The 24,857-nt window shown below is 37.4% G+C and overlaps 1 protein-coding gene across 2 annotated transcripts in view; it reads right to left on the reverse strand.

Moving 5' to 3' along the window:
- The window catches only part of LCORL (ligand dependent nuclear receptor corepressor like), a gene marked incomplete at both ends in the record, with an annotated part of 77,702 nt that overhangs the window by 13,330 nt on the left and 39,515 nt on the right, over positions 1–24,857 (reverse strand). The window contains 3 exons of one of the 2 annotated variants that reach the window (XM_084266641.1): positions 10,381–11,413; positions 12,832–12,922; positions 22,437–22,691. In XM_084266641.1, coding sequence (XP_084122767.1) covers positions 10,381–11,413; positions 12,832–12,922; positions 22,437–22,691 — 1,379 coding nt within the window. Of the gene's footprint in view, positions 1–10,380; positions 11,414–12,831; positions 12,923–22,436; positions 22,692–24,857 lie in introns of those variants that run through there. The other variant, XM_084266642.1, reaches the window with a different exon arrangement.

The following is a 24,857-nucleotide window of genomic DNA, read 5'->3' on the forward strand; positions in this document are numbered from 1 at the left end:
TGAAGTTTCAAATTCTACAAGGCAGGAGTCTAAATGGTTTGACATTTCAGTATTACAGTCTTGTTCAACTGGATCCCTTTTCTCACATACACATTTATCAAACTCATTTCCCCCCACTCGCAACCAGGTATTAGTTATCTGTTCAAATCTATTATTTAGTTCTTCCAACAAAGTGTCACTGGAAGTGGAAGAAGCCCACCACCTGAGAGAGGGATTCGATGAAAAAATGGGATCTGATGATACTTCATTAATGGGCCCACATTCGCCATCCTTAAGATCCTTTTTTGCATTTCCTGAATTTCTCAGTTCTGAGGTATCTCTGGATGCTGGGCTCTGGTTTGATTGCCTATGTTTCTCCTTTTGATCTTTAGCTTTTTTCAAATGAAGTTTGTAAGATTTATGTAGTAAGGCACTTCTACAAGTAAATGCACTAGAAGATGCTAATGAATGTAAAAAATGCAGTGAAGGTTTTCTGTCTCTAGCAGAGTGTCTCAATGGAATTTCACGTTTTCTTGGTACTGTAGTAATAATGTTCGATCCATCCTCTCTAGAGTCTTTCTGCATGCTCTTTACTTGACCCATATTATTGCACAGTTGATTTTTTCTCTCCTGTGGCACGTTTTTTTCTAAAACACTTTGCTGTTGCAAAGGAGGCAAACAGTTGCTAATACTCACTTTTCTTTCCTGAGGAGAAAGTCTATTAACAGTCACTGATATGCCAGAGATTTTTACTTTTGCTGGCCTACCAGGTTTTCGGATGGTGGTTAAGGGTTTCTTAATTGGCCGGATAACATTGCTGCAAGGATGTGGTGATGCTAGGTTACCCTTGATAGGTCTGACATACTCATAGCCAGAGACCTCGTTTTCAGTAGAAGGATTCTGTAAGGCTTTCACTATTTCAGTCAAAGCACTTTCACTTTCTGCATCGTGCCTTGCTTTGCTGTGGTCATTGGCAAAATTAGAATCAATGTTTTGTGTGGGCAGAATGCTGATTACATTTACATTACCTTCAGAAACATGTCTCTTAGTTCTTCTTGACCTTCCAAAAACAACTGTCACAGTAATAGTTTTGTTGCTGTTAACCTCTCCCATTACTGTGGCATCAGATTTGGCACTTTTACTGTCACTGCTAAATGCAGGTCTATGTTGTGTGCTTTCAGTCATGTCTACTTTTGGTTTTGGAGGCCGTCCAATAGGTCTCTTAACCTGCTTAACAACTTGAGGACCTATTTTCTTTGGTCTACCAGGTTTTCTTTTTAAAACCGATTCATTGCTACTGCTTGATTTTTCCACAACTTCCTCATTTTGTTTCGAGTCATTTAAGTTAGTTTGACCAAGTGGACAAGAATTTGTAACTGCTTCTGCATAAACACAACTGGACTCTTCCTTGGTATCATTTTCTTTGTAACCACAATCCTGGGCACAGATTGCATGAGAAAGATCTCCCGTGGTCTGTTTGTCTAACAAAGTGTTTACATGCCCCTGAAACAAACAAATATCTGTGCTTCCCTTAGAAGATGCAGCTGCAGATGTCAAAGTATATTTGACCCCTTCACTACTACTAACCTCTGAGAGAAACATAAGCTTAATAGGACTAGAGTAGTTTAAGGGAGATGCAATGTCCCCAGCTACAGAAGTTGGATGCAACGCCCTGTTGTTAGAAGTTGAACTGGATGAATCAAAGGTCAGAGATTTCAAAAGGCCATCACTGATTTCTTGATCTATAACCACGTCTTGTTTGTTTGTTGTCACAAACACAGTTTTGGTTTTACTGCTGCTCGACACGTGTGAGTGTGGAAGGAAGCTTTGTCCCGTGCATCCCATTTCACTCAGAGTGAAAGGTAAGCCTCTTCTAGCAGCGGGGTTCATAACCTGTTCATAAGCATTATCTTTTAATTTTTGGCTTATTTTGTAACTGTCCAGCCATGAGTTGTTAGTCTTTCTGGCTAAGCTTATTGTATCTTCCAAACGCTTGACAACAACTTGCAGATCTGTGTCTCTCACAATTTCACTTATATTTATATCACTGCATCTTTCAGCATCAACATCTTCATTTATGTTCATTTTTTCCAAGCTTTCTAAAGACCTCTTTGCGTTGGATGAGTTTCTAAACACGATATTGTTTGTTACATACACAGAGTACCATCCAGGAGGCACAATGTTACGCTTAGTTCTGCCCAAGGTTCCATTGCTCTCATCCTGCAGAGGAATCGGACCAGTCTCTAGTAAGGTCGTGCAATCCCCCTGGGGTTTTGTGAGCTTCGGCTGGCTGGCTGCAGTAGTGCTGTTTTCTGAAAGAACTAGAAAGCTGGAGCTGGTTTGGAAATCACTAAGAGGTAGTTTGAAAGGCTCTGTTTGGTGTATTGGAAAGCACATTGGTTTGGTTTGGCAATTCACGCACGGATTACTTTCAAGATGTTGTAAAGCCTCATCTTCTATCACGGTGAAACCGTGTCGATTATTTGGATAGATTTTATCCAGTTTTTTTGTAGGTTTCTTTGCATTTCTCTCAGAAATTGACCTTTTTCTTACAAGAGTCCCATCGAGGCTTGCAAGCTCCCTCTTGATTTGCAAAGACTGTCGCCGAATGATGGGTGAATCGGGCGAGTTATACATTGCACATAAAGTTTCCTGGCGCTTGCGAAATCGCGTTTGGATGATTTTGTTTTCCATTTGTTTATCGTGCTGACGAAGTAATTCCATGAAGCTGTAATCACTTGCCTTGGCGTTATGCAGAAGAGAGGTTATGAAGTCTGCCCATTTGACATCATTTTCCGGGGCCCTGTCACTGCTAGGAAGTTTTACAAGATTTGTTGCTATATCTGTAGTGTCTATTGATTTTAACTTTTCGTTAATACGGTCCATTAAATCTTGAAAAATGGCAGAATGTTCCCCTTTCTCAGCCTTCTCAGAATTTATACAATCATCGTTGCTTTCTTGGTCTGTTGATAGCAACGTTCCATCTGAATATTTGGCCTCTTTCCCTCTGCATGTTTTGCCTTCATATTCAAACCCTCCTTTGCTCCCTTCAGCTGGCAAGAGGGATGGAGGCTGGCTGATGGATATTTCAAGCTTGTTACTGTCAAAAGTTGGAAAATCTATAAGCAATCCTTCGGATGATTCAAATTCTTTACTCTGTACAGGTGAGAGTGGAGGTGGGGATGGGCTGCGAGATCGATTTAAGTTTTTAATGCTGTTCAAGAGATCACAGTCCTTGGTTGAATAGGTACATGCTGTTGCTTTCACAGAATGCCTGTTATAATTTTGCAATTGTTCAGCACAATACTTATGAGAACTACATGCTTTGTTCACCATTGTCTTAATACATCCAATCGCTACAGCTTGGCATGACAAAGAATGGAAATCTTTAATACAGACAGACAGAGGTGGTAAACAAGTGTTTGGTCTTTGATTTTGTAAACAGCACCTTTTTGTCAGCATTTGTCCATTGCAATTGCAAAATGAAACATGAACATCCTCTTCAGCAAGGGAACTGGGAGTTTCAGAGTGGACCATATGTGTTTGCTTGCAACTGCAAACTATAGGAACATTTTCCTCTTGTATTAAAAATTTTAACATAGCCAAGGTCTGTTGCCAGTGATATGAACAAAAAGACTCCAACACTTTGTTTAATGTTGATTTTCCTTTTTCCAAATTAGCTGTTTCCTCTGAATTTGCATCAGCTGTTGAGCTTGAACTGAAAATGAAAACAAATCAAAACAAAATATAAATTACAGTAAAACACCATATCTAATGTTTGCTATAATGGTTAATCTCAAACCTAAAAACCTTAAGTTTGCACAACACTTCTGTTCTATTTGCACTATTCAATCATACTTGCAAGTGTCACTAGCAATGACGTGCATCTTATCTTTAGCAGTGATAGTCCTACCATGAGAAAAATAATCAGGAAGAAATTAAGGAACACAGAGTAGTTTGAAACATATCTAAGTGTAACTGCAATGTTGACATTCTGATATTTCAAACTCCCTTGATCACTAATGAAGGAAAACCTCACCACAAGCTTGGGGAGCTCAGTAGTACTCCCATTTCACCAGCTGAGGCACAGAGAGGGTAAATGACTGACTTGCCTGCGGCCACAGTTCAAGGCTGTGGCAGAGGCAAGAATGGATCCATCTCTCTTGAACCCCACCCTAAGACATTGATATACTGAAGTGTACTGAATATACTTGAGGATACTCAAAAATCCTTCTAAAACCAATTTTATTTGTATATTTATTTAAAAAACCCCTTTTGATAGGCTAAAAAAAATGGAAAAAATAGCCAATTGCTACTGTCACTGTTCTTTGCAGATAGAAGCTTCCCTTCTACTTAACAAAATTACAGTGGTGCATCATAGGCTCTTCATTGCAATCTATTACACACACATACACACACGTGCACGTGCACACACACACACATTCCTTCATTAAACAGAAACAGAGATAATCACCACTGGAATAAATAACTTTTGTGACAAAGGTTAATATCCTTTATATCTCAAATACAGGGTAGGCCTATTATCTAAATAAGGATTCTGAGCAGTTCTTAAATATATGTGAACTCCAAAAAAAATCACTTATAAAATACTACCTTAACTATTTAATTTATTATAAATTATTAAAACTAATGTCACTACTTACCTAATCAATCATTTATATTGAAAAGCTGAAAATTTTCCATGGTAGAAATTAATACAGATATTTCTTCAATTAAATACAAAATCCTTATGCTGGATAGCAACTATCAACAGATAGTTAACACCTAATTCAAACGTTTTACTGAAACCAATTGCATGAGCAGAAAATATTAGAAGAATTCTGTTTTAGAAAAGTATGTATTGTTTAAACACATCACCAAACTCTGAACATGACACTAACTTTTTGGCCTGCTTTTACCTCCTGTATTTTTTATTTTTGTATTTAGGCCTGTACTTTGGAAAAAAAAAGTAATTTTTATTTGATTTACAACTGTACTGATCAAGGAACAAGCATATTTAAAATTTATTGTGCTGTATTAATATAAAATTACCTATTCATTAATTAGTGCATACCCAATATTATCAGCATCATTAATAACTTTAAGCTTCAGGTTTCCTATTAGAAGTTATAAACACAGATTTCTATTTTTGTTGTTTTACTGATTTTAAAGTTTAGAGTTTAAGAACAGCCAACTATGCTTAATAATTCCTCATGTTTTTTCCTTCTGTATTATTTAGTAGAAAATGCTAAACATTCAAAATCAAGCACCTAGATGACACTAATTCATAAAAGTGTGAGATAACTGTGATGGTACTGCTTGAAAACAACTCTGCACTTGCAATCTAACGTAAAACCAGCGGTGCTCCAGGGCATGGCACTGCCAGGATGTAACTCTTTTTGACATGCCACTGCACTGAGAGTCTGAGCATTACTCAGTCCCACAAACTCAGGAGTCACAAAGGTGTTGAGATGTGTCACTACACTTGTGAAAAGAAAGCTTATTCTGGTAGTACAATTACAGATAAAAATTAATTGCCCTTCCCACCACCGTTACTTTAATTAGTAAATGTTTTGAAAGGCTAGAAATACATATAAAAAAATACCACAGCACTAGGTCTTCAGTATTTTGTGTGTAAGTCACAGCAGATTTAGGTACCGATTTGCTAAGACAACAGCTATAGCACAGTGTTTTTAGACTCAATCTCTAGACTGGTAACTTTGTCTAGACTTGCATCATTTTGTCTAGTGGAGTTTCATCGGATGCCTTTCATTGTTGAGGACCTGTATGCATAACTGCTAATCAATATATGATCACTGGTAGAAGAAATTTCCAGAGCCCTAAAACCTTCTCAAAGTCAGTAACCAAAATTTCCAAAGCCCTCCAAACTGCTTTTAATTAGCTATGTGGAGATCAACCTGTTGTGTAAAGTAAGATCCTGGTTATCACAGGCATACTGGATGTTCTTCTAATACGATTTATTTCTTGGTTATTTACTGTTGTGTAATGTCTATAATCTGCTTTCCCTTAGTGTGTGTTAGTTTCTAAAGCTGACAGACAACTTCCTCTGACCTCCTGTAATAGTACCATGCTCCAAATGACCTTCCAAGTTGGTGAAAACCCATGCCCCTTACTCGGTTGCCATTTGGGAACAGAGCTTACTATGCCCACAAAGTATTAAAGCAACACATTTTCTTTAAACTGTTTGTAGAAATGCCCATATATTTAAATAAACTATTTTTTAGTAGCTTTTTAGTACCATTATGGAATTGTATTTCAGTTTCCTGTGATTCTTTCCTATAGCACTTTAAATTGGCACTGTCACCCAATATTGACTACCCTCCAGATAAAAGTCTTAAAACAGTAATTTCACAGAAGGAAGTTCTCACTTTCAGGGCTGCATACTTCCTTCACAGGACAGTCTTACACTTCCTACAAATCAAACACAAAAAGGTGGCTAGAGAGAGTGGGTAGGAAACAGAGAGTTGAGAGGCAAGAGGATCAACGTGCACTGCTCCCCCAGTACCTCTCTGCACAGTAACCCTGAAGACAAAAGTTAAGTATGGAATGATGTTATTTCCCTGCTGGAGGGCAGGAACGGTTAATACCATGGAATGGGGATTGACTGCTGTCCAAAATGGGCACAAAGGCAGAGATGTGATACGGTTACATACCAGCCTTTCAGCTTATTCTTTTCTGTAGAAAAATGTAAACGTTTGCCTCCTCTACCAACCCAAAAAACTATCAGGAAAGAGCTCCATCAGAGGGCTCCCAAAGGAATTCCTTCCCTAGTGTTCTATTCCTTTGTCATCTCAGCCACAGACAAGATCAATCAATCTAGCAACTTCTTTGCAGACTGAGAACAGGAACAAAACTGGGAACAGAACATACTTTCAAATACTCATATGAACAGCACAGAACTATTATAGAAATACAAATTTGTCTCTCAGAAATGTTTGTTTTCTGACTTCACTAAGGAAATAAATCCCTTAAAAAAGTGCTATATATTATCTGTAATATATAATAGGCAATTTTTAGCTGCGAACTAAAGGATGTAACTTAAAAAATTAGTTTTCTGAATTTCTTCTTATTTTTGAGTAATGCATCACTTCTGAGATATGATCCTTTCTTAAAGCTGCTCTTTCTGCTAACAGTAAATTAACTTTCATGTGCTTAATTTGTACAGTTCTTGATCTTATACCACTGCTAACAAACTTGTGCCTCAGGAGTAAGTCAAATGAGTCAGTGTACAGGTTTTTGTTTCTTTCTTTTTTTTTTTACTGAATGAGCAAATCAATCACACATCAGTGTTGTAAATTTATGTGCAAAAGCATTGAAGTGCTTTACTACAAATTACAACGTAGAAACACGTTAACTAAACAATTAAATTCATACAATCAGATTTAGGAATATAACAACACAAAGAAGAAACAGAATTACAGTACATTTACAACACAAGACAAATACATGGAATTCATTAGAAAATATTGTAATAAATAATTCATGAATTATAGTGCAATTGATTTATGCATAAATATAACTAATTGCCTAAAAATCAGTTGTTAACAAAAATCTGTCAAAAATCAAGGCAGCCACAGAGTTTTACTAAATTACTGCGACAATGGAAATACTGCAATTAAAAAACAAATACAAGTATTTGTACTGTAAACAACTAAAAAAATCAGTCTCACTAAAGTTAATATACAATTTAATATAAAATTGTCATTAGCTACCAGAAATGGTTTAAACAGCTTTACTGAGCAGTAGTTCTAAAAACAGAGGCACTGTTTTTTAATATAAAATACTTGAGAAACATTCAAATAAGTAGAAAGCATGTAGGGCTTGCTTTCGCCTTCATTTAAAATTCTGCTGAAACAGGAATTTTCAGAAATTGTCAATTACTAAGTAGTGACTGGTAACTGAATTTATAAAAGAGTTCAAAATGTGTAATTTAAATGACATTTAATGGAATACATAGGGGTTGGGGAAGGAGAATCTACACATTTCCCTGCCTTTCCTTAGTTGTGTAATCAAAGGTTAGCCTAATAATTAGAAACAAATAATTCTGTTCCTTTAAACACTTACAGGTTGAGTATCATCTATAAACTATCAAAAAATATTTTAATATACTATTTCTGACCAAAAAATAAATACAAGTACTAAAATGTTGAAAATTAATTATAATATTACATACAAAACTACTGAGTACTGTTAAGTCAATAGTAAAATGATCCCTGATTTTATGAATCCTGTAATTTTTTGGTCAGGTCATCTTTTAAATGATATAAAAAGAGTGCTGTAACTTGCCTTCAGTATAAACTTCTGACTCAAATTTATAACATTGTCTGAGGAGTAGAAAACATCAGTGTGGTACAAATATTAGGCAATGTACTGAAGCCCCGAATTTTTTGCAAGTAAAACTGTATAAAGACAGATCTTGAAACATTTAAAGTTCTTACAACTTCACTTTTAAGTGGGGATATATTCAGAAATTAATCCTTCTGGCCCTCACAAAATATGGCTTAATTCTCTTAAAATGAAAGATGACCCTGACGTCTGCTGTTTTGTGACCTCCTTGTTAACAGGTACAGTTCTGCTTAAAAAAAGGATTCATTCTGTAAAATGCAAGTAAACCTTAATCACTGAAGAAGATTCAGTATAGATCTGAGAGACCAAAGAACTGAGACATTGGTTGTGCAGTTTCAAAGGATTATTCTGTTTTAAAACAGAAGTCATTTTTAGTAGCTTTAATACGGGCTAGATTTTGCCATCAATATTGCAGCAAGCTCTCCACTGAATTTAATGGCAGTTATCTATAAATCAAATTACCTGATGTGGCCCACATGTATCTAATATCCCGTTTCATTTATACAATTAACCTATACACATGCACATTTAAGTGAGGAAAAAAAATGTATGCATGTGCAGCAAATGTACACAAGTTGGAGAAATGTCTTTTTCTATGACAAATTAAGTGCATAAAGAAAAAAAATCATATTTTGAGAGGAAAAGGGCATTGATGTTCAGTATTGAATGTATGAAGCAAGCCCCCATTCTTCATATGTAGACATAGAATTTGTGATATTACACACAAAAAAAAAAAGTATGATATAAAGTCCAGTGTAAATACTTTGAAATTCATGTAAAAACTGCAATATGAAGGTAACTGGTCTCCCGTAAATTCTATTAAAAGTTACGTATTTAAAGTGAACTGCCTAACTTCTAACTACCAAATTTATAAAGAATTTATATTATTGAAAGTTCAAAAACAGCTTCACTGTTTAATATTTGTATTTCTATCAAGACCCTGAACTGCAAATTTGGTTATTAGCAAAATGATAATGTAACTTGGTATTCATTTTGATAAACTGAAAATGTTTTGAAATGTCACAGCAGCAAATACATTACAGTTACAGTGAGGTTTTTCAATAGGAGTGTGACACAATCCTTAAATAAATTTTAAGTAGTCATAACATCAACTAACCAGCACGTTTAAACAAAAAAACCAAACCCAAACCGTTCTCAAGCTCATTCTGTGCACATTATGAACATGCTCTAAGTTTCATTCCAACTTTCTTTTTAAACCTTACAAGTTACCTTATTTGTCAAACTAAAAGGAAAATTATGTTAAAGTTTAAATTACTTTATGCTCTTAGTATTCCATCTTATTTCATATTTAATAATTCTATAACTACAGTAATTTCTCAGGTTTTATAAGTGTACACTTTGTAAACACCGATTTCTTTCTAAACCAACAACAAAATTCTCTTAAAATGATAAAAAATGCAGTTTATGCCTGCTAAACACACATTTTTAGTAATGAAATGTTTTTCTTACTTGTATTGGATATTTAAGTAACGATGAACTTTTTGTCTTTCACAGAATTTACTATATCCTACTAATACTTCACAAATCCACTTCCTTGTCAGGAACTAGCTTTTAAAAAAATCCCTTGGTTTGTATAATCCGAGTTACTTACAATTTATTGCAAGTATTCTGTGAAGTATAAAAGTCTGCTAACCCTTGTTTGTGTATTTCCATAATAAGATGGATTATTGAATGGGTAGAGTGGTTCTTCACCAATTAAAAATTATGCTTCACATGACAAATACTTGTTTTCCCAAAACATCTTTATGCTATTGACTACTAAATAAAACCTGAATCTTTTCACCTATTTATACAAGGATTATATTAAATACACACTATCAGAATTAAGTGAGCAACTCTATAATTCTGTCCACAGTGAAAACCCTGAATAAAACTATTTTTCAAAAGGCATGTATGTGGTTTTTGAACTGTATAGTTTCACGTCTTCTGTCAGAGTGAGCATATGTATTTCTCACACGGTGTGTGTATACAGACATACATACACACACACAAAACAATTTGCTAACAATTATTCTACACAGGCTTGCTACTATTTTTGCAGCTGCCAGTCCCTGAATCTGTCATATTAAATAAGCCAGTATCTGGTAATCGGAGTTTCTTCTTCGGCGGAGTCTTCAATGTTCCAGATCTTTCTTTTACTTTATATTCTAAAGTGCTGTGAGGTACCCCATAAATTCCTTGTGCTTTGGAAACACTCATTTTCCCACTCATTACCATTGCAATCGCTTCTTCCATTATTTCATGATCATACTGCCGATAGCGGCCACGTTTTTTTCTTGGTTGCTTATTATCTTTACGATCCAAACTATCTTCTGTATTTTCTGAGGTTCCATCTACTGTCCCATTCTTAGCATTAAGACACAAAGGAGAGAGGTCCCCATGCAGAAAGTAGGAGTCAACACTTGAGTGAGTTACAGGTCCAGAACATTCAATTTTGTTCTGTTTAGGGAGTATATTTTTCAATTTTTGAAGAGCTGATCCTTCTAAGACTGAGGAGGTTTTAGAAACGTGGTACATAACATCCAGAAGACCAGCAGTATCAGACTGTGGTTTGGACACAGAACTTATTCTTAGCTGAGGAATTTTTAATTGTACAGTAGGACTTGAAGTTTCATATTGTAGATTTTCACTTTTTTCTTTAAACTGAGTGACCATTCTCTGTAGAGTTAACTGGTGGAGGTAACTGGAAGCTGTTGGGAATTTTAATTCTGAGGTTTCAAGTAGACTGAGTTTACTTTTTTCTGTGCGCTCTGCTTGAGCTCTTGCCCACAAGGCTACTTTTTGTAGGACTGCACAAGTTTCTTTACTGTCTTTAAATGAATAACTATCATTGAAATCTCGAGTTTTGTTTTTAAAAGGTGCAGGCTTTCCTGCTGGTAAGGCTTCTAAGTGGAGAAGTAAAGTTTTTTGAGGTATGCCATAAAGTATGCCTGCTTTATTTATGTCCAGTGCTCCAGACTGAATGTCTTTCAAAGCTTTTGAGAGCAAACCATCTGCAAACTCAGCACTTCTTTCCACATAGTCCTCTCTGTGTCTGTGTAGTCTCCTGGATGGATGGAATGAAACGATGGTAAACTGATGTATGAGAGACTCTCACACAGCTATGGAAGGGAAGGGTCCACTCCTTTATTATACTCCTTGCTTCGGTAACATCACTGCTTCTGATACTTTTAAGCCTTTGAGCTGTGGTAGTTAAATGATTATCCTAGCAAAATGTTACAGTTCTGGTAGGACAGTGCGTCAAAAATCATACGGTGGCTTCTACAGCAGCCCTTCCAAGAACTTTATATCCTAGCTCAGTATTTGATAATATTCTCATGTGCTTGCTATATCCCCTTGTTCACATGCTTGCAGAGCAACACTGTTATAATTTTAATTATACAATTAACGTTCCGTTAAATTCCCAAATCCTGAAGGAGTTTTTGTTAGTAGAAACGTGACGTTACCGCTAAACAAGTAATAAAAGAGTCAACCCCCTCATAGAAAACTTGCAGCAAAAAATACATAACTACACACAAACGTCCCAGACTTACACAAAACTAGGCTTTCTACAACAGTAAGATAAAGCGCTGCAGTTAACAATCAAGTCCATTTTGGCAAGGTAAAACACAGTTTTAAAAAAACTTCTAGGCACTATTTACAACTCTCTAATTACAAAGCCATATTCACTTTAAAACGTCTTCATATCGGCAAATTAATAAAATGTAATTTTACATCATTCAACAAATGCTGCTAGCGTAGTCCTCTTCGTATTAAGTTACTTGGTAAGACATACAGGTGACAAAAAGGGTCCTGCTATGGCTAGTGGATGGGAGGATGCCAAGATCGTAACAAAATCCAACAAAACAATGCATTTCGCTAGTTTTGTGGCAGCTTTCAGCAGATGCAGTAATGTTTTTCTTGCTGAATAAAGAAATTTAACCATTTGCCACCACACACCATAGTCAGAACCATGATGTAAGTATAAGATGATTAAGAGCTCTCTCTGTCACGCGCTTGCTCTCTCTCATATTAAGAAAGATTATCAATAATAGTCATTTAATTTGTTCATGTTAGTTGAAGAATATTTTAAATCTAAATATTAACATGGTCACTTTTGTCCAAAATTGAACTTCCCTAAATAAACTCTGAAAGAATATATTTACAATTTCTTCCGCTATCCTATGACTTTTAATGTGTTATGTAATCAATTTTCAGTTCATTTTTAGTAACATGAACTAAAGTTTGGTGATTGTTCTGATAACTTTTCTTTAAACAGAAAAAAAAGGAAAAAGACAAATGAAACATATGATATATACATAGACACACACTTATGAGTGACAGAAGTTCTTCTGAAAGCAAAATAGGAACCGTGTGTGTGTGTCAGTATATACAAATATGTTATGAACATAAAACCTGACTTCAGAGAAGAGAAACCTGGATTGTCTTTTACATAAGCCAAAGAGAGTCCTAAACATTGCTTACCCAGACACTGAGTTTTCAGAACACAATGGATCATATTTTGGTTCTTCCAACCTTGCGCTTTTCTTTGTAGAGAGATCTAGCACTCCATCCCCTGCAAAGAACGAGCAGTCATGATAGCAGTTGTTTAAGGAAGATCTCAGAAATTTTGTGAGCAAATGTTTGTACCTACGGCACAAGTTTTAAGCAGTTACTTGTAAAATTTCTGACATCTTATTCCTTTAACAATGTCAGCTGTCAGCATATGGTTTTACAGATCTGATTCGTAACAAAACTTTTTAAAATTAAGGAAAAAAAAAAAAGTATCCAAAACCCAATAGAAAAAGAAATAAAATTTAAAAGAAGAATCTATGTTAATCAGGAAAATGTGACCGCTTTCACAAACACCATGTATGCATGTATATTGCACTGTTTACTGTCCAGGCAACCAAAATGATGCACTTCATATAATTATTCATATATTCATATTTACATACTGTAAGCAAACAAGCCTGATACTGAAGTTAAAATTTAAATAATTAAATCACAGTCTTACAGGATAATTCAGGCTACCAGGGATCTCAGGAGGTTTCTAGACCAACCTCCTGCTCAGAGCATGGTCAGCTACGAGATCAGAGCAAGCTACTGGATAAGACAGTAGTACCCCAGCAACCAGGAAGAGAGCTTGAGCCCAATATAGAGTTTTAAGCATATAAAACCTATGCCATTAAAGGTTTTAACAGTTTGTTTATATTCATTGTCCCTGCTGCCTCCACATATATGTAATGATGAAACTAGAGAAATTAATAAAGCTTAACTGGGGTGGGAGTCTGCTCTGTCAAACATCTCTGGCAAATGATCAGTTCAAGATCTATAGTTTGCTGTTCAAGCCTGTGAAGTGTTGAAATACAAAAATCTGTATTTCTTTTAAAAAAATCAATGTTTAAGAAAATTGAAAATCAAAGTAAGTAATTAGCACCTGAAAGATTCATTCTAGTTTAAGTTTTTTGTTTTTAAAAAGTCACATTTAAGTTATAGATAAATCCTCTAAATATATTTAATTTCATACCTTTCTTCCTTGGTTCTCTGTGCAAACTTGGACTGTTTTGTGTGCCTGAGCTCTGTGAATCCAATTCTGAGTTTCAACATGTAGCTCAACATTTAACTTTACAAAGCAACTGCATGCTAGCCCTTTTTACATCAGTGTCATTTTCACGTTGCTACATATTATTCCTAAACCATCAGTCAACTGTATATATTTTTGTGCATACTCATGCAGTCATGAAGCCTTGGTTGAATAGTACAAATGTCAACAATACTCAAATAAGAAGCTAGTTGAATTATTAGGGTAACTCCTTTATAGCAATGTTGCAAAGAAGTAGCTTTGAGCAATAATAAATTCCAGGTATTTGTTTTGGACTGGTTTTGACAACTTTTGACTGTTTTGCCTCAACTATTTTGCATTATCTGAAGAAGGTTAAAGAGAGAAAAAGGAGCATCGTAAGTCAGAATAAATAGAAAAAATATTTATAAACATGCTGCTTGTCAAAGATGCTCCTTTTCTCCTGAACACATTCCCTTCAAAGTCTTCCTTAACCCTAAAAAAGTTAAAGGAAGAACAAGTTAATGCCTTTCTGCTGCAGCGATATTCCAGAAGGAAAAGCCAATAAAAACCACCCCAGAAATACTCTGCAGGGACTATCTGGCCTACCCAGCTGTAAAATATCGCAGATACCTAAGCTCTAATGTCCCAGAGTCCTGAGCAACAGACAATAGATTCCATCTGTTGTGTTTTGTCAGTCAGACAAAGTACATTGCCCTTTCTTAAATGTGTGTGTGTTCCCTTTTACAACAGTTTCTCCATCTTCAGTTGATATTCATAGGCACTACGATAAAAAAATTTAGAAGAGATCACTGCACAAAGTCACTGGAGTAAAAACTACTTCAAAGTTCACAACTCATCAACTTATGAAGAGCTAATCATCTCGTACAGAATGAATTAAAAACTTGAAGCTAACTAGGGTTTTAGGAAAAAAAAGAAATCAGCCCCAACTAACAAAACACAGACTCTTGCAACAAAATCTAACCAAAGTTACTTTCATTTCTACTCCTTTAGAACTGGATTTCACAACAGAGAGCCACCAATAACTTGAAAAATGGCTAAAAACAACACAGAACTAAAAATGTAGGGTCCTGAAACAAAAAATTAGATATATTTTGGGCTTCTAAAGGAAAGCAGAACTGAAGTTTCAAGACAGTTGCTTCCTCCAACACAGCAAATGCATCTTTAAGTATACGACACTTCCTTGAAGCCAATGTTTTATGGGAAGATGATCCTCAGTAAAAAGTGAGAGAGAACCATGCAAGAAATCTGATATACATACAATATACCAGGTGAAGTCACCACACATGAGGCTTTTATTCAGTGATTTCACTCAAATAAAAACAGCAACCAACAACAAAGCACGCAAAATATAACGCTCCCAAGAGTGATGCAAAAAAGGCTGATAAGTCAATCCAGGTCCTGGTTTTGGTAGACCTTCCTGCTTTGCAGTAGTTTCAACTATTAAAACTATTATTATAGCAAAGAACCACCTATAATTAGTAGGAAAGGGAGAGCATTTGCTATAGAGCTTTGGTACATAAAAGTGCTACCCAGGGAAACTAACATGTATGTATATATACACAGTAGAGACAAGACCAGGAAGGTTGCAAATAGGCAGCATGTTGGCAGGTGGACAATGAACCTTGAAAACCTGTCACTTGCAAGGCAGGAAATGGACTTTTAAACCAAGCCAGAACTTTATTATTTCTCTCAAACCCCTCAAAACAGGTATTTAGGCAAAAATTCCAGACAGGAACTGAATGCCATCAGGAACAGGAAAAACTACACTGTAAGATGGTTTTAACAAACTACATGGAATTACTTCCACTCTTTGTCTGCAGCCATGACTACACTAAGATGACAGTCTTCATAAACAACACTATGGAACATGGGGAATACAGAAAAAAATACCAGACTTTTTCAGGTCTGCTGCTGGTGGCCATCTAATGAAGTTATTTCTTTATAAAATAAATGGTTTTGATCTTTAAAGAAACAGCTGGACCTCTGCCCTTTGCTTCTCAGTACCAGATCACTGGGTACAGCAATCACACAAAGTGTGATCAAATGCCATCTTCAAAATAATCAGGACCATAATCACCTGAAACTCCTCCAGACCAGCGATGCAAGAGAAACAAGGGGATAAATGCATGTAACAGGAACTGTATGGGTCACCCTTGAGTTCCTACAATTGGTATTTCTGTACTGATTCTAACAAACTTCTCTTTTTCCCCCTGGGTTTTAGGAAACCTCTCACTATTTATTACAAACCACCTTACTAGGTCAAACAACCTACTCTACCCAGTCCTCAATCTCCAGTCATGGGAAAGACTCCACTCCTAGCGTGGGAGAACACTGACAGTCTGATTACTCCTCATTCCTCTCCTGCTCCCCAAGCAGCTGCTACCACTGGAGCAGGGATCGCAGGTGTATCCCTACCTACTCTTGCTTTAGTTTCTGGCCTTGGTGCTGTTAGCTAGGAAGTTGTCCAAGGCCTTTTTTGAACCCAGAGACACTGTCCATCTCCACAACTTCCTGTCACAGCAGTTTAAAAGCTGCCCTCTATCTGGTTTTGCCTTATAACTTTCATCAAGCATTGCCTCATCTTAATATTGAGATTTAGTAAATAACAACTCCTCCTTGCCTTGTTCATCATACTGGAGTAAGCCTCAATAAGGTTCTTCATAGCAACAGAATGGCATTGTTGCCTTCAGTATCTTTCCTGATGGTGCCTTCCTTGCCTTTTGCTGGCTGTTTTCTGTGCCACAGCATACAGAAATGTGTTCAGAGAACTGTCAGTAAGAATGCTAAAGTCTTTTATTAACTATTTGCTATTACTTAGACTAGCACATTTTGGCTGACCTGACATGGTGTTTTGACCTGACAGATGGAAAGTATATGGTCACAAATCAGGTGTCCAGGTCAAGGTTGTGGCAGCACCTGTGAGGAAAGGCCAAAGGGCTGCCCTGTGCCAGACATAGATGGTTCAAGCTGGGTGCAAGGGACCCTCTGCAGAGCATTGCTGAGCCCTGCAGTCACTTGCAGGGAGCCCCTTGAAAACACTTTTAACAAATGGGGGTGGTGGTCATAAGAGAACTTAAAGTGAAACTGAGCCTGGGAAAGAGGGGAGGAAAAGTAATCTGTCTTTTTATTTCCCACTACTCTAATTGATAATTGTATCAATAGGAAAAAAAAATTAAGTTATTATTCCTGAAGGAGAGCCTGTTTTGCCCATGATAGCAAGCAGTAAGCAATAACCACCATTTGAGGTGATGACATGAGCTCTCCTTCCTGCCATTAAGGTGGAAGCAAGTGTCTGACAAGGATCTTGGCTGTTAGCCACTAGCCACTAGGACAGCCAGAAAACTAAGTCACTTTGCTTCTCAGCTTGAGTGCTATCAACTCTCCTGTATCTATCAAGGGAAAGAAGCCTCTGCATCAGTTCGCTCCTGCTGGGAAACACTCCTCAAAGAGCTCAGCACAACAACTGCTCAAGAAAGTAAGTTCCAGAGGAAATTCCAAGACTCACTCAGTATTTTGTTCTGTAGTATTAGAGATGCTGCTTTTCCACTGGCTTACCCCTGAAGGATAAGTAATATTCCAAAAATACATAACACCACTTTAGTTTTGTTAAATGCAGTGCATGCAAAACCTTCTCCCTTGCCCCCCATATACTCTGTATAGAGTTATCCTTTCCAAGGCCTGGACATTTCTCATTGCAGAGATGTCAGGGTTGGTCTCTTCTCTCAGGTTACAAGCAATAGGACAAGAAGAAATGGCTTAAAATTGCACCAGGGGAGATTTAGATATCAGGAAGAATTTCTTTACTGAAATGATTGTCAAGCACTGGAACAGGCTGCCCAGGGAGGTGGTGGAGTCACCACCCCAGGAGGTATTTAAAAGGCATGTGGATAAAGTCCTTAAGGACATGATCTAGAGGGGGACTTGTCAGGGTTAGGCTCTTCAGGGTCTCTTCCAACCATGGTGACTCTATGACAGTCTTAAGAGTTACACAGACTAGGAAAAAAAGGAGCAAGTTACAGTTATTTCTGCAGGCAGTCACTTCTAATTGAATGGAAGTTAAGTAAATGCCTGATTAGTTACCAGCAAGGGGCACAGGAATTAAAGCACCCTGCTAAGTCATTGCACTTCCACATGTGGAAGAAAGCAGAGCATAATTTGAGACTCGTGAGTCAGGTGCCACATGGAAATACATATGCAGGTGCCAGTGCTTAAATAGTCAGTACTGAATGATTCGGTCCCCAGGGTGCAATGGGTTGACCTTGGCCAGTAGCTAGAACCCCACCTAGCCCCTCTCCTCAGCAGGAGGTAAGATTAAAATGGTCACCAAGATAAATACAGGGAGATCACTTAATTACCATCACAGGCAAAACAGACATTGGGAAAATTAATTTATTGCAAACTAATACAGATTTAGGTTATGAGAAAAAAGACAAAAATTAAAGCACCTCCCCATCCCTGCTTTTCCCAAGCTCAGCTTCACTCCTAACCTCTCCCAACACACCTTCAGGTGGCACTAACAGGACTGGGAATGGGGGTTACACTCAGTACAATTCCTCTCTACATCTTCTTCCTGCTGTTTTTCACCATCTTCAGTGTGGGCTTCCCCCAGGCTGCAGTTCCTTCAGGAAATACCCAGCTGTTCCAGTGCAAGGTCTTCCACAGGCTGCAGTCTGAGTATCTGCTCCACTGTGGTCCTCTCCATGCGCTGTAGGGAAATGCCTGCTCTATGGTGCCTGGAGCACCTCTGCCCTTGTTGTTTGCCCTGCTGTTTCACACTCCTCAGCCTGTACAGCATTTTTTCCTCTTTTTCTTAAATAGATTTTCACAGAGGCACCACAAACCTCATGGACATGGTCCACTTGGCCTGTTGTGAGTCTCTTGCAGAGCTGGCTGTGCCTAGGACAAGGCAGTGCCTGACCTCTTCACATAGAGGCCAACCCTACAGCTCTCCTCAACTAACACAACCTTGCCATGTAAACTAAATATGGAGAGTACGTTGGGAGCACTTCAGAGATGGCTCACAGATGCTGCAGGAACACAAGAACCTTTCTTAAATAAGTTCATCCAGATGTCTTCAGTAGCAGAATCTTTTTTCAGAACTGAGGAACGCAGCTTGGATCTGCTCCATGCAAAAAAAAATTACTTCTAGTGATCTGGAAAATAAAGCTTACCCCTTCCTTTCACAATTTCAGTCCAAGAATCATTGCCATAGTAAAGAACAAGACTGTTCTTTTATTTAGGTAATGTACAGAGCAATGTACAAATTTGAACTTGCTGCACTGTTACTGCCACTTCATTTGGAATCAGCAAAAAGAATTACAATTTTAAAAGTGTCATAATTCCCTACTGTAAGCATGTGTTGTGATTTTACATGGCAAGATTCTGGTGGAGAAGGGGGCACTGCAGTGGTGGCTTCTGCAAGAAGCTTCCCTTAGGTCAGACAGAGCCAGTGCCAGCCAGCTCAAGGCCAGACCCACAGCTGACCAAGGCCGAGCCCATCAGCAACGGCTGAAGCACCCCTGTGATAACAGTTAAGAGGAATAAAAGCCACAAGCTGCCAGGTTTTTTCTGCCAGAGAAGGGAGTGAGGAGATGTAAGAAACTTTGCAGACACCAAGGCCAGTGAAGGGGGAGGGGGAGAATTCCCCTGCATCCCATGGAAGATGATGGAGAATAGAGATCCCACCTGCAGCCCACGGAGGACACCACATGGGAGCAGGTGGACACATATGAAGGAAGCCCATGTTGGAGCAAGCTCCTGGCAGGAGCTGCAGCCATGGAGAGGGGCCCATGCTGGAGCAGGTTTAACAGAGAAACTTGTGGCTCCATGAGGCTGGAGCAGTCAGAGACATTCTATGATTCTATGACTGCATCCCATAGCAGTGACCCACACTGGGACAGCTGGTGCAGAGCTGAACCCCTGTGGGAAAGCACTCATATTGGAGAAGTTTGTGGAGGACTGTCTCCCATGGGTGGGACCTCACACTGGAGCAGGGGAAGAGTGTGAGGACCATCCCCCTCAGGGAAGAAAACAACTCATTAGGAACTGACCGAAATCCCCATTTCCCCCCGTGACACCTGGGGGGAGGAAGGGAGAAAAACAATGATAAAGTTGAGTCTGCAAAGAAAGGGGGGGTGGGGGAAGTGATTTAAAATTTGGTTTTGTTTCTCATTATCCTACTCTAGTTTTTCATTGGGTACTTTCTTGGGGGTGGTGGTAATAAGCTAAATGCATTGGTTTTATTCCCTGTTGAGTCTGTTTTGCTACTTGCAGAATTAATTACCTTGACTCCTCAGCCTCTACTTTCTCCCCTGTCCAGCTGAAAAGGGGAGTGAGCAACAGAGCAACTTTGGTGAGTGTCTGGCCTCCAGCCAGGGTCAAACCACCACAGCATGGAACACTTCAATATATGCAGGCTTTCTTCAGAAAGAGGACAGAACTGAGGGGTTGGTAGAGTAACACATAGTCACTGACAAGAGCTAATTGAAGGAACTTTTAATGAATCATTGTACCTAGAACACAATGCAAATAAAAAAGAGCAGGTTGACCTTTTCCGTCTTGATTGTATTTGCTTGTGTTGCTGCCACTAGTGGAAAGCCAAGATAGCTCAAAATTGATATGTTCATGGGAAACAGGAAGCACAAGACAACTTCCCTGGCAGATAAGATAAAATGGCTCGAAACCTTTCTCCAGCGACACTCGTTTTCAATACTTCCTCTCACTTCAGCAGCTCTAAATTTCACAGCGAGACCACTATCTTCAACATCAGCAAAGTACTCCAGCAAACACAGTGCAAATTCTGAGAACTGACAATATCTTAGACTCCATGCAAGTTTTACATAGCAAACTATGTATGCTGAGCAACTGTTTTAACCACAGATGTTTTGCTGGACACAGAATTCTAAACTTGCTGTTTACCCTCCTAAGAACAATTCAAATTATATCTCAATCTTTAGGGGTTTTCCACCAATAGTTCAAAGGATTTTCAGATAGCTGAGGGTGGCAGCAGAACTTTCTTCCTATCCCTGCATCGTTCACCCTCTACCTTCCTGTTCGCTCCTGAAGATTTATTTGGATTCAGAGAGGACTGGAACTTGTCTTTTAGGACTCTAGTCCCTCATGGATATTTTAAACTACTTAGTCTTTCAAACCAGCTATTGGAGTAAGCAACGAGCTACAGTGGTGATATCAGGAAAGTACTCTATTATCCTCACAGAACAAACCTACTTCAATCTGGCCAATTATAAATCTCTAAAATCTGTAGTTTGTCTATAGCAGTTATGTCAAAGCACAGATAATTTTCTCAGGACTTAAACTGCACAAGGTAATCACTAAACCCAGGCATGAATTGAATTCTGCCGTCCACACAGAATAAAAACAGACATTCAACTATTTCTTAATTGTTTCTATTGCCATAGAGAAGGGATTCTTAAATTTCAATCTAGAATAGCTAAATTTGGCAAGGTAAATCCATGTCCCCAACACCATCCTGGGATGGGTCATATAATTAAATACTCCATCATTATGTATACAGTTATGAAATTTGCTTTCATTCAGACCAATGTACATTTAAGAAAAGGAACAAATACCTAATTCTGAAGGTCTACCTTCTTTTAATATGGTATATGACATACAAATAAAGTTTTCCCTTTGGTCTGCAGGAACACTAGATCAACATGGACCCTTGTGTCTTCAAGACAAAAGCTGCTTTTGTCACTGCTTTCAGTTGCACATGACAGTCACAGCCCTTCTTGAAAACTGCTGCTAACCCAAATCAAGTTCAAACTCCAAAACACGCTTTTGATTATATTGTTACAAGTTTTGCATAACAAAATTGCTCCAAGCAAAGAGGTTTCCTTTGTAACCACAGGGAGAGACTTCATTTTTCTTCTTCTAGCTTTACTGTGATCAATGAGTAGGATATGAAATATGGAAATTTCCTCCCAAATTAATCTTCTCTTTCCATCACTCTAAACAGTTTGTATTAAAGAATCAGAGTGTCCAAAGGCTAACACCAACAGAACGACCTTTACTCTCCAAAATTCCAGTACTTTTCCACCTTTTCTCAGAAGGCTTCTTACCAGTCATTTCTTTAACACAGTCGTAAATCAATGAACATTACCTCTGACAGCTACAGGTGAGCCAACTTAGATTCAGTATTCTAAAGCTGAGAAATTCTAATGCCATTGACGTAACACAGGTACTTGGAAATGAGAATATCTATCTATTAACACAATGTGAAAAATGTTTTCAGAAGAAAATGGGAGGTTTTTTTCTAACATTTCTCTTATAACATTTTTCCTGGCATTTAAAGGAAAACGTTTGGAGTTTAAGTGTTAAATTAATGCAATGGCAGTTTTCCTTCCACTTTATTTTAATCAGATTACTACTTTGGAAAGACAAAACCCAGATATTTGACACAGACACATTTATTTTAGGGAGTAAGATGTAATAAAGGTAATAAATGACAGCAACACACAAATAAGCAGATATAGACATTTACCTTGCTGAGTATTCTGTTCTTGAGTTCGATTCACAGTGAGGTCTAGAGGGCTATCCTGTTCTTCCTGAAGGGAGTTTTCCGTTTGGTTCATTTGGATACTTTTACATATCAGACTTGGTTCAAACGATGAACCATTTCTGTTCTCTTGAATTTTGCTACTTTTTGAAATGTACTCAATCGCAAACTGACGGATCATTTTTTTCATTAATTCCTGAGCAACTAGGGGAATGTTAGGATCACAGTTCTGAGGAAGATCTAGGAATAAAAACCAACAACAACACAGGCAATAGATGTATTAAAAAAAAATGAAATTACTTTTCTTGAAATAAATACTTCCTATGAATGTGTGTAATAGCTACTTCTATAACAAACACATTAATTCAGATGTCTAGCAGTTTTTTCTTATCAGCATCCTTAACTGGAGGTCATTTCTGTATTTTTTTACCTTATTCCTGTCACAGCATGCAAATCAAGCGTAGATAGATAACACAAGTATGGGAGTCAAACTGTGCTCATTGTCAGTGAGCTGAGTTTTCATTTGCAGATACATAAAATTTTTAAATTTTGAGAAAAACAGTGAAGCTAAATAAAGCTGCGAATTAATACATTAAAAAGTTACTTTCAAAGAACAACTAGAACAAAAATAATAAAAATGCAGTGGTATAGGTTAGTCCTTTTCATAACACAGAACAGTTGAAAGTTCAAGGAGCAGATCTTAAAAAAAGGAAATAATTGTGTCATCTATACATTAGATTATAATCCCCCCTGCTGAATCAGGATTGCAAAGTCAAATCTGATATGGTGCTATTTGTAATGTCCCACACAAACTGTAGTAATACAAGCAATTACGTTCTACAATAAAGCTATAAATTTTATAAGTTATAAATCACTTCCAGGACATTCTCAAAGTCCTACCAATGAAAACAACTGGAAGAAAAGTTTTATTTCTTATTCTAAACTGTATGTATTCTATTTTTTATTTGTATATGTAACAGTCCCATGAAAAGAAGTGTTTAATTTTAAAAATGCAAAAATAAAGGGTCAAACATGAGAGATTTATGACTTCAATATAATCTGTCAGGTGCAACTGACATCTGTCATTTAACAAGACAAGCACAATTGCCCATTCTCAAAGATCTATGTTCTTCCTTAAAGTGGCAGTACTAGGAATCATTTTGCTATCCCACTCTTCCTTTTTTCCTTCAACTCTACATCCCCTGCAAAAAATACCTTTTCCAACGTTTTAACCACTTTGAGTTCCTAGGTAATGAACAAAACAAGTTTTAATCAGGAAGAGATAGTAATTTAAAGATTTGAAGTATGTATGTAATATAGAAGAATCAGCTTTTAGGTCAGCTTTGGTTGCATAAAAGAAGTGTCAAAGGACATGTTGGCAGTCCCTGGGATATTTAAACTAGCCTGAAATAGAGAAGACGGTTTTCATACAAGTGGAGAAATTGAGATGACTGGAGCAGGAAGATGTTTGCATGCAAAGTGTGAATTTCATTTTATGCCAATGCAGATTTATCCATCTACTAGCAAGACAGTGACCACTGAGACAGATCAAAGAATGCTGCTGAAGTTTAGGATGAATGTGGAGAAGGTTTTTTCCCCCCTTGTTTCTGGTTTATTGAAAACATTGAATTTTGAAAATTCATTTTCACCAACAGAATACTGCAAGGAATTCCAAACATGCACATATGTGATCTACTGTCTAAGGTATACGAGAAAGCAGCTGACTGTTCATATGCTTCTTATCAGTACCTTTCACTCAGATAAGGTGAAGCTCCAACGTTTTCAAAGACTGAGTCTATGCCTGACACCTTGGCTTCAAGAGACCTTATGCAAAGCATGACAAAACAAGTATGCTTATGGTTGAAGCTCTATCTTCAGAGAACCTTTCAACCAGATCTCTAAAAAATGTCTAAAATTTATAGGAGAGATGATGGAGAATACCTACAAAGATAGATTTCTTCCCACCATATAACACCTAGGCACTCGCATGCTTTGTTTATCAGTATTTCCCAGTTCCTAAAGAGTGAATCCAATAAATGTTCAACTGGAAGTTTATCATCCTAGAGACACACTTACAAGGAAAGAAAAAAAAATTCACCAAAAGACATTGAAGAGTAAAGCAATAGGTGTAAAAATGTTAATATATATGCAAAAATAGTAGAAGGATAAGGGAAGTTCAGAGATGGAATTGAAAATGTGAATTGTCTAGGAACAAAGGAAGTTTCTGCATGACAGTGGAATCATAACTCTAAACAACAAAACCTACTGACAAGTAGCTAAGCTTAAAAAAAAATATCCCACAAACCCAAACAAACAGAAATCTGACAGTCAGCAGCCAAGAAACTCATACAAAATGAAATACATAAAACATCAACACTGAATAGTCTTCCAGGTACCTGGTCTGGA

This window comes from Gallinula chloropus, assembly GCF_964237585.1.
Source record: "Gallinula chloropus genome assembly, chromosome: 7".
Lineage (NCBI taxonomy): Eukaryota > Metazoa > Chordata > Aves > Gruiformes > Rallidae > Gallinula > Gallinula chloropus.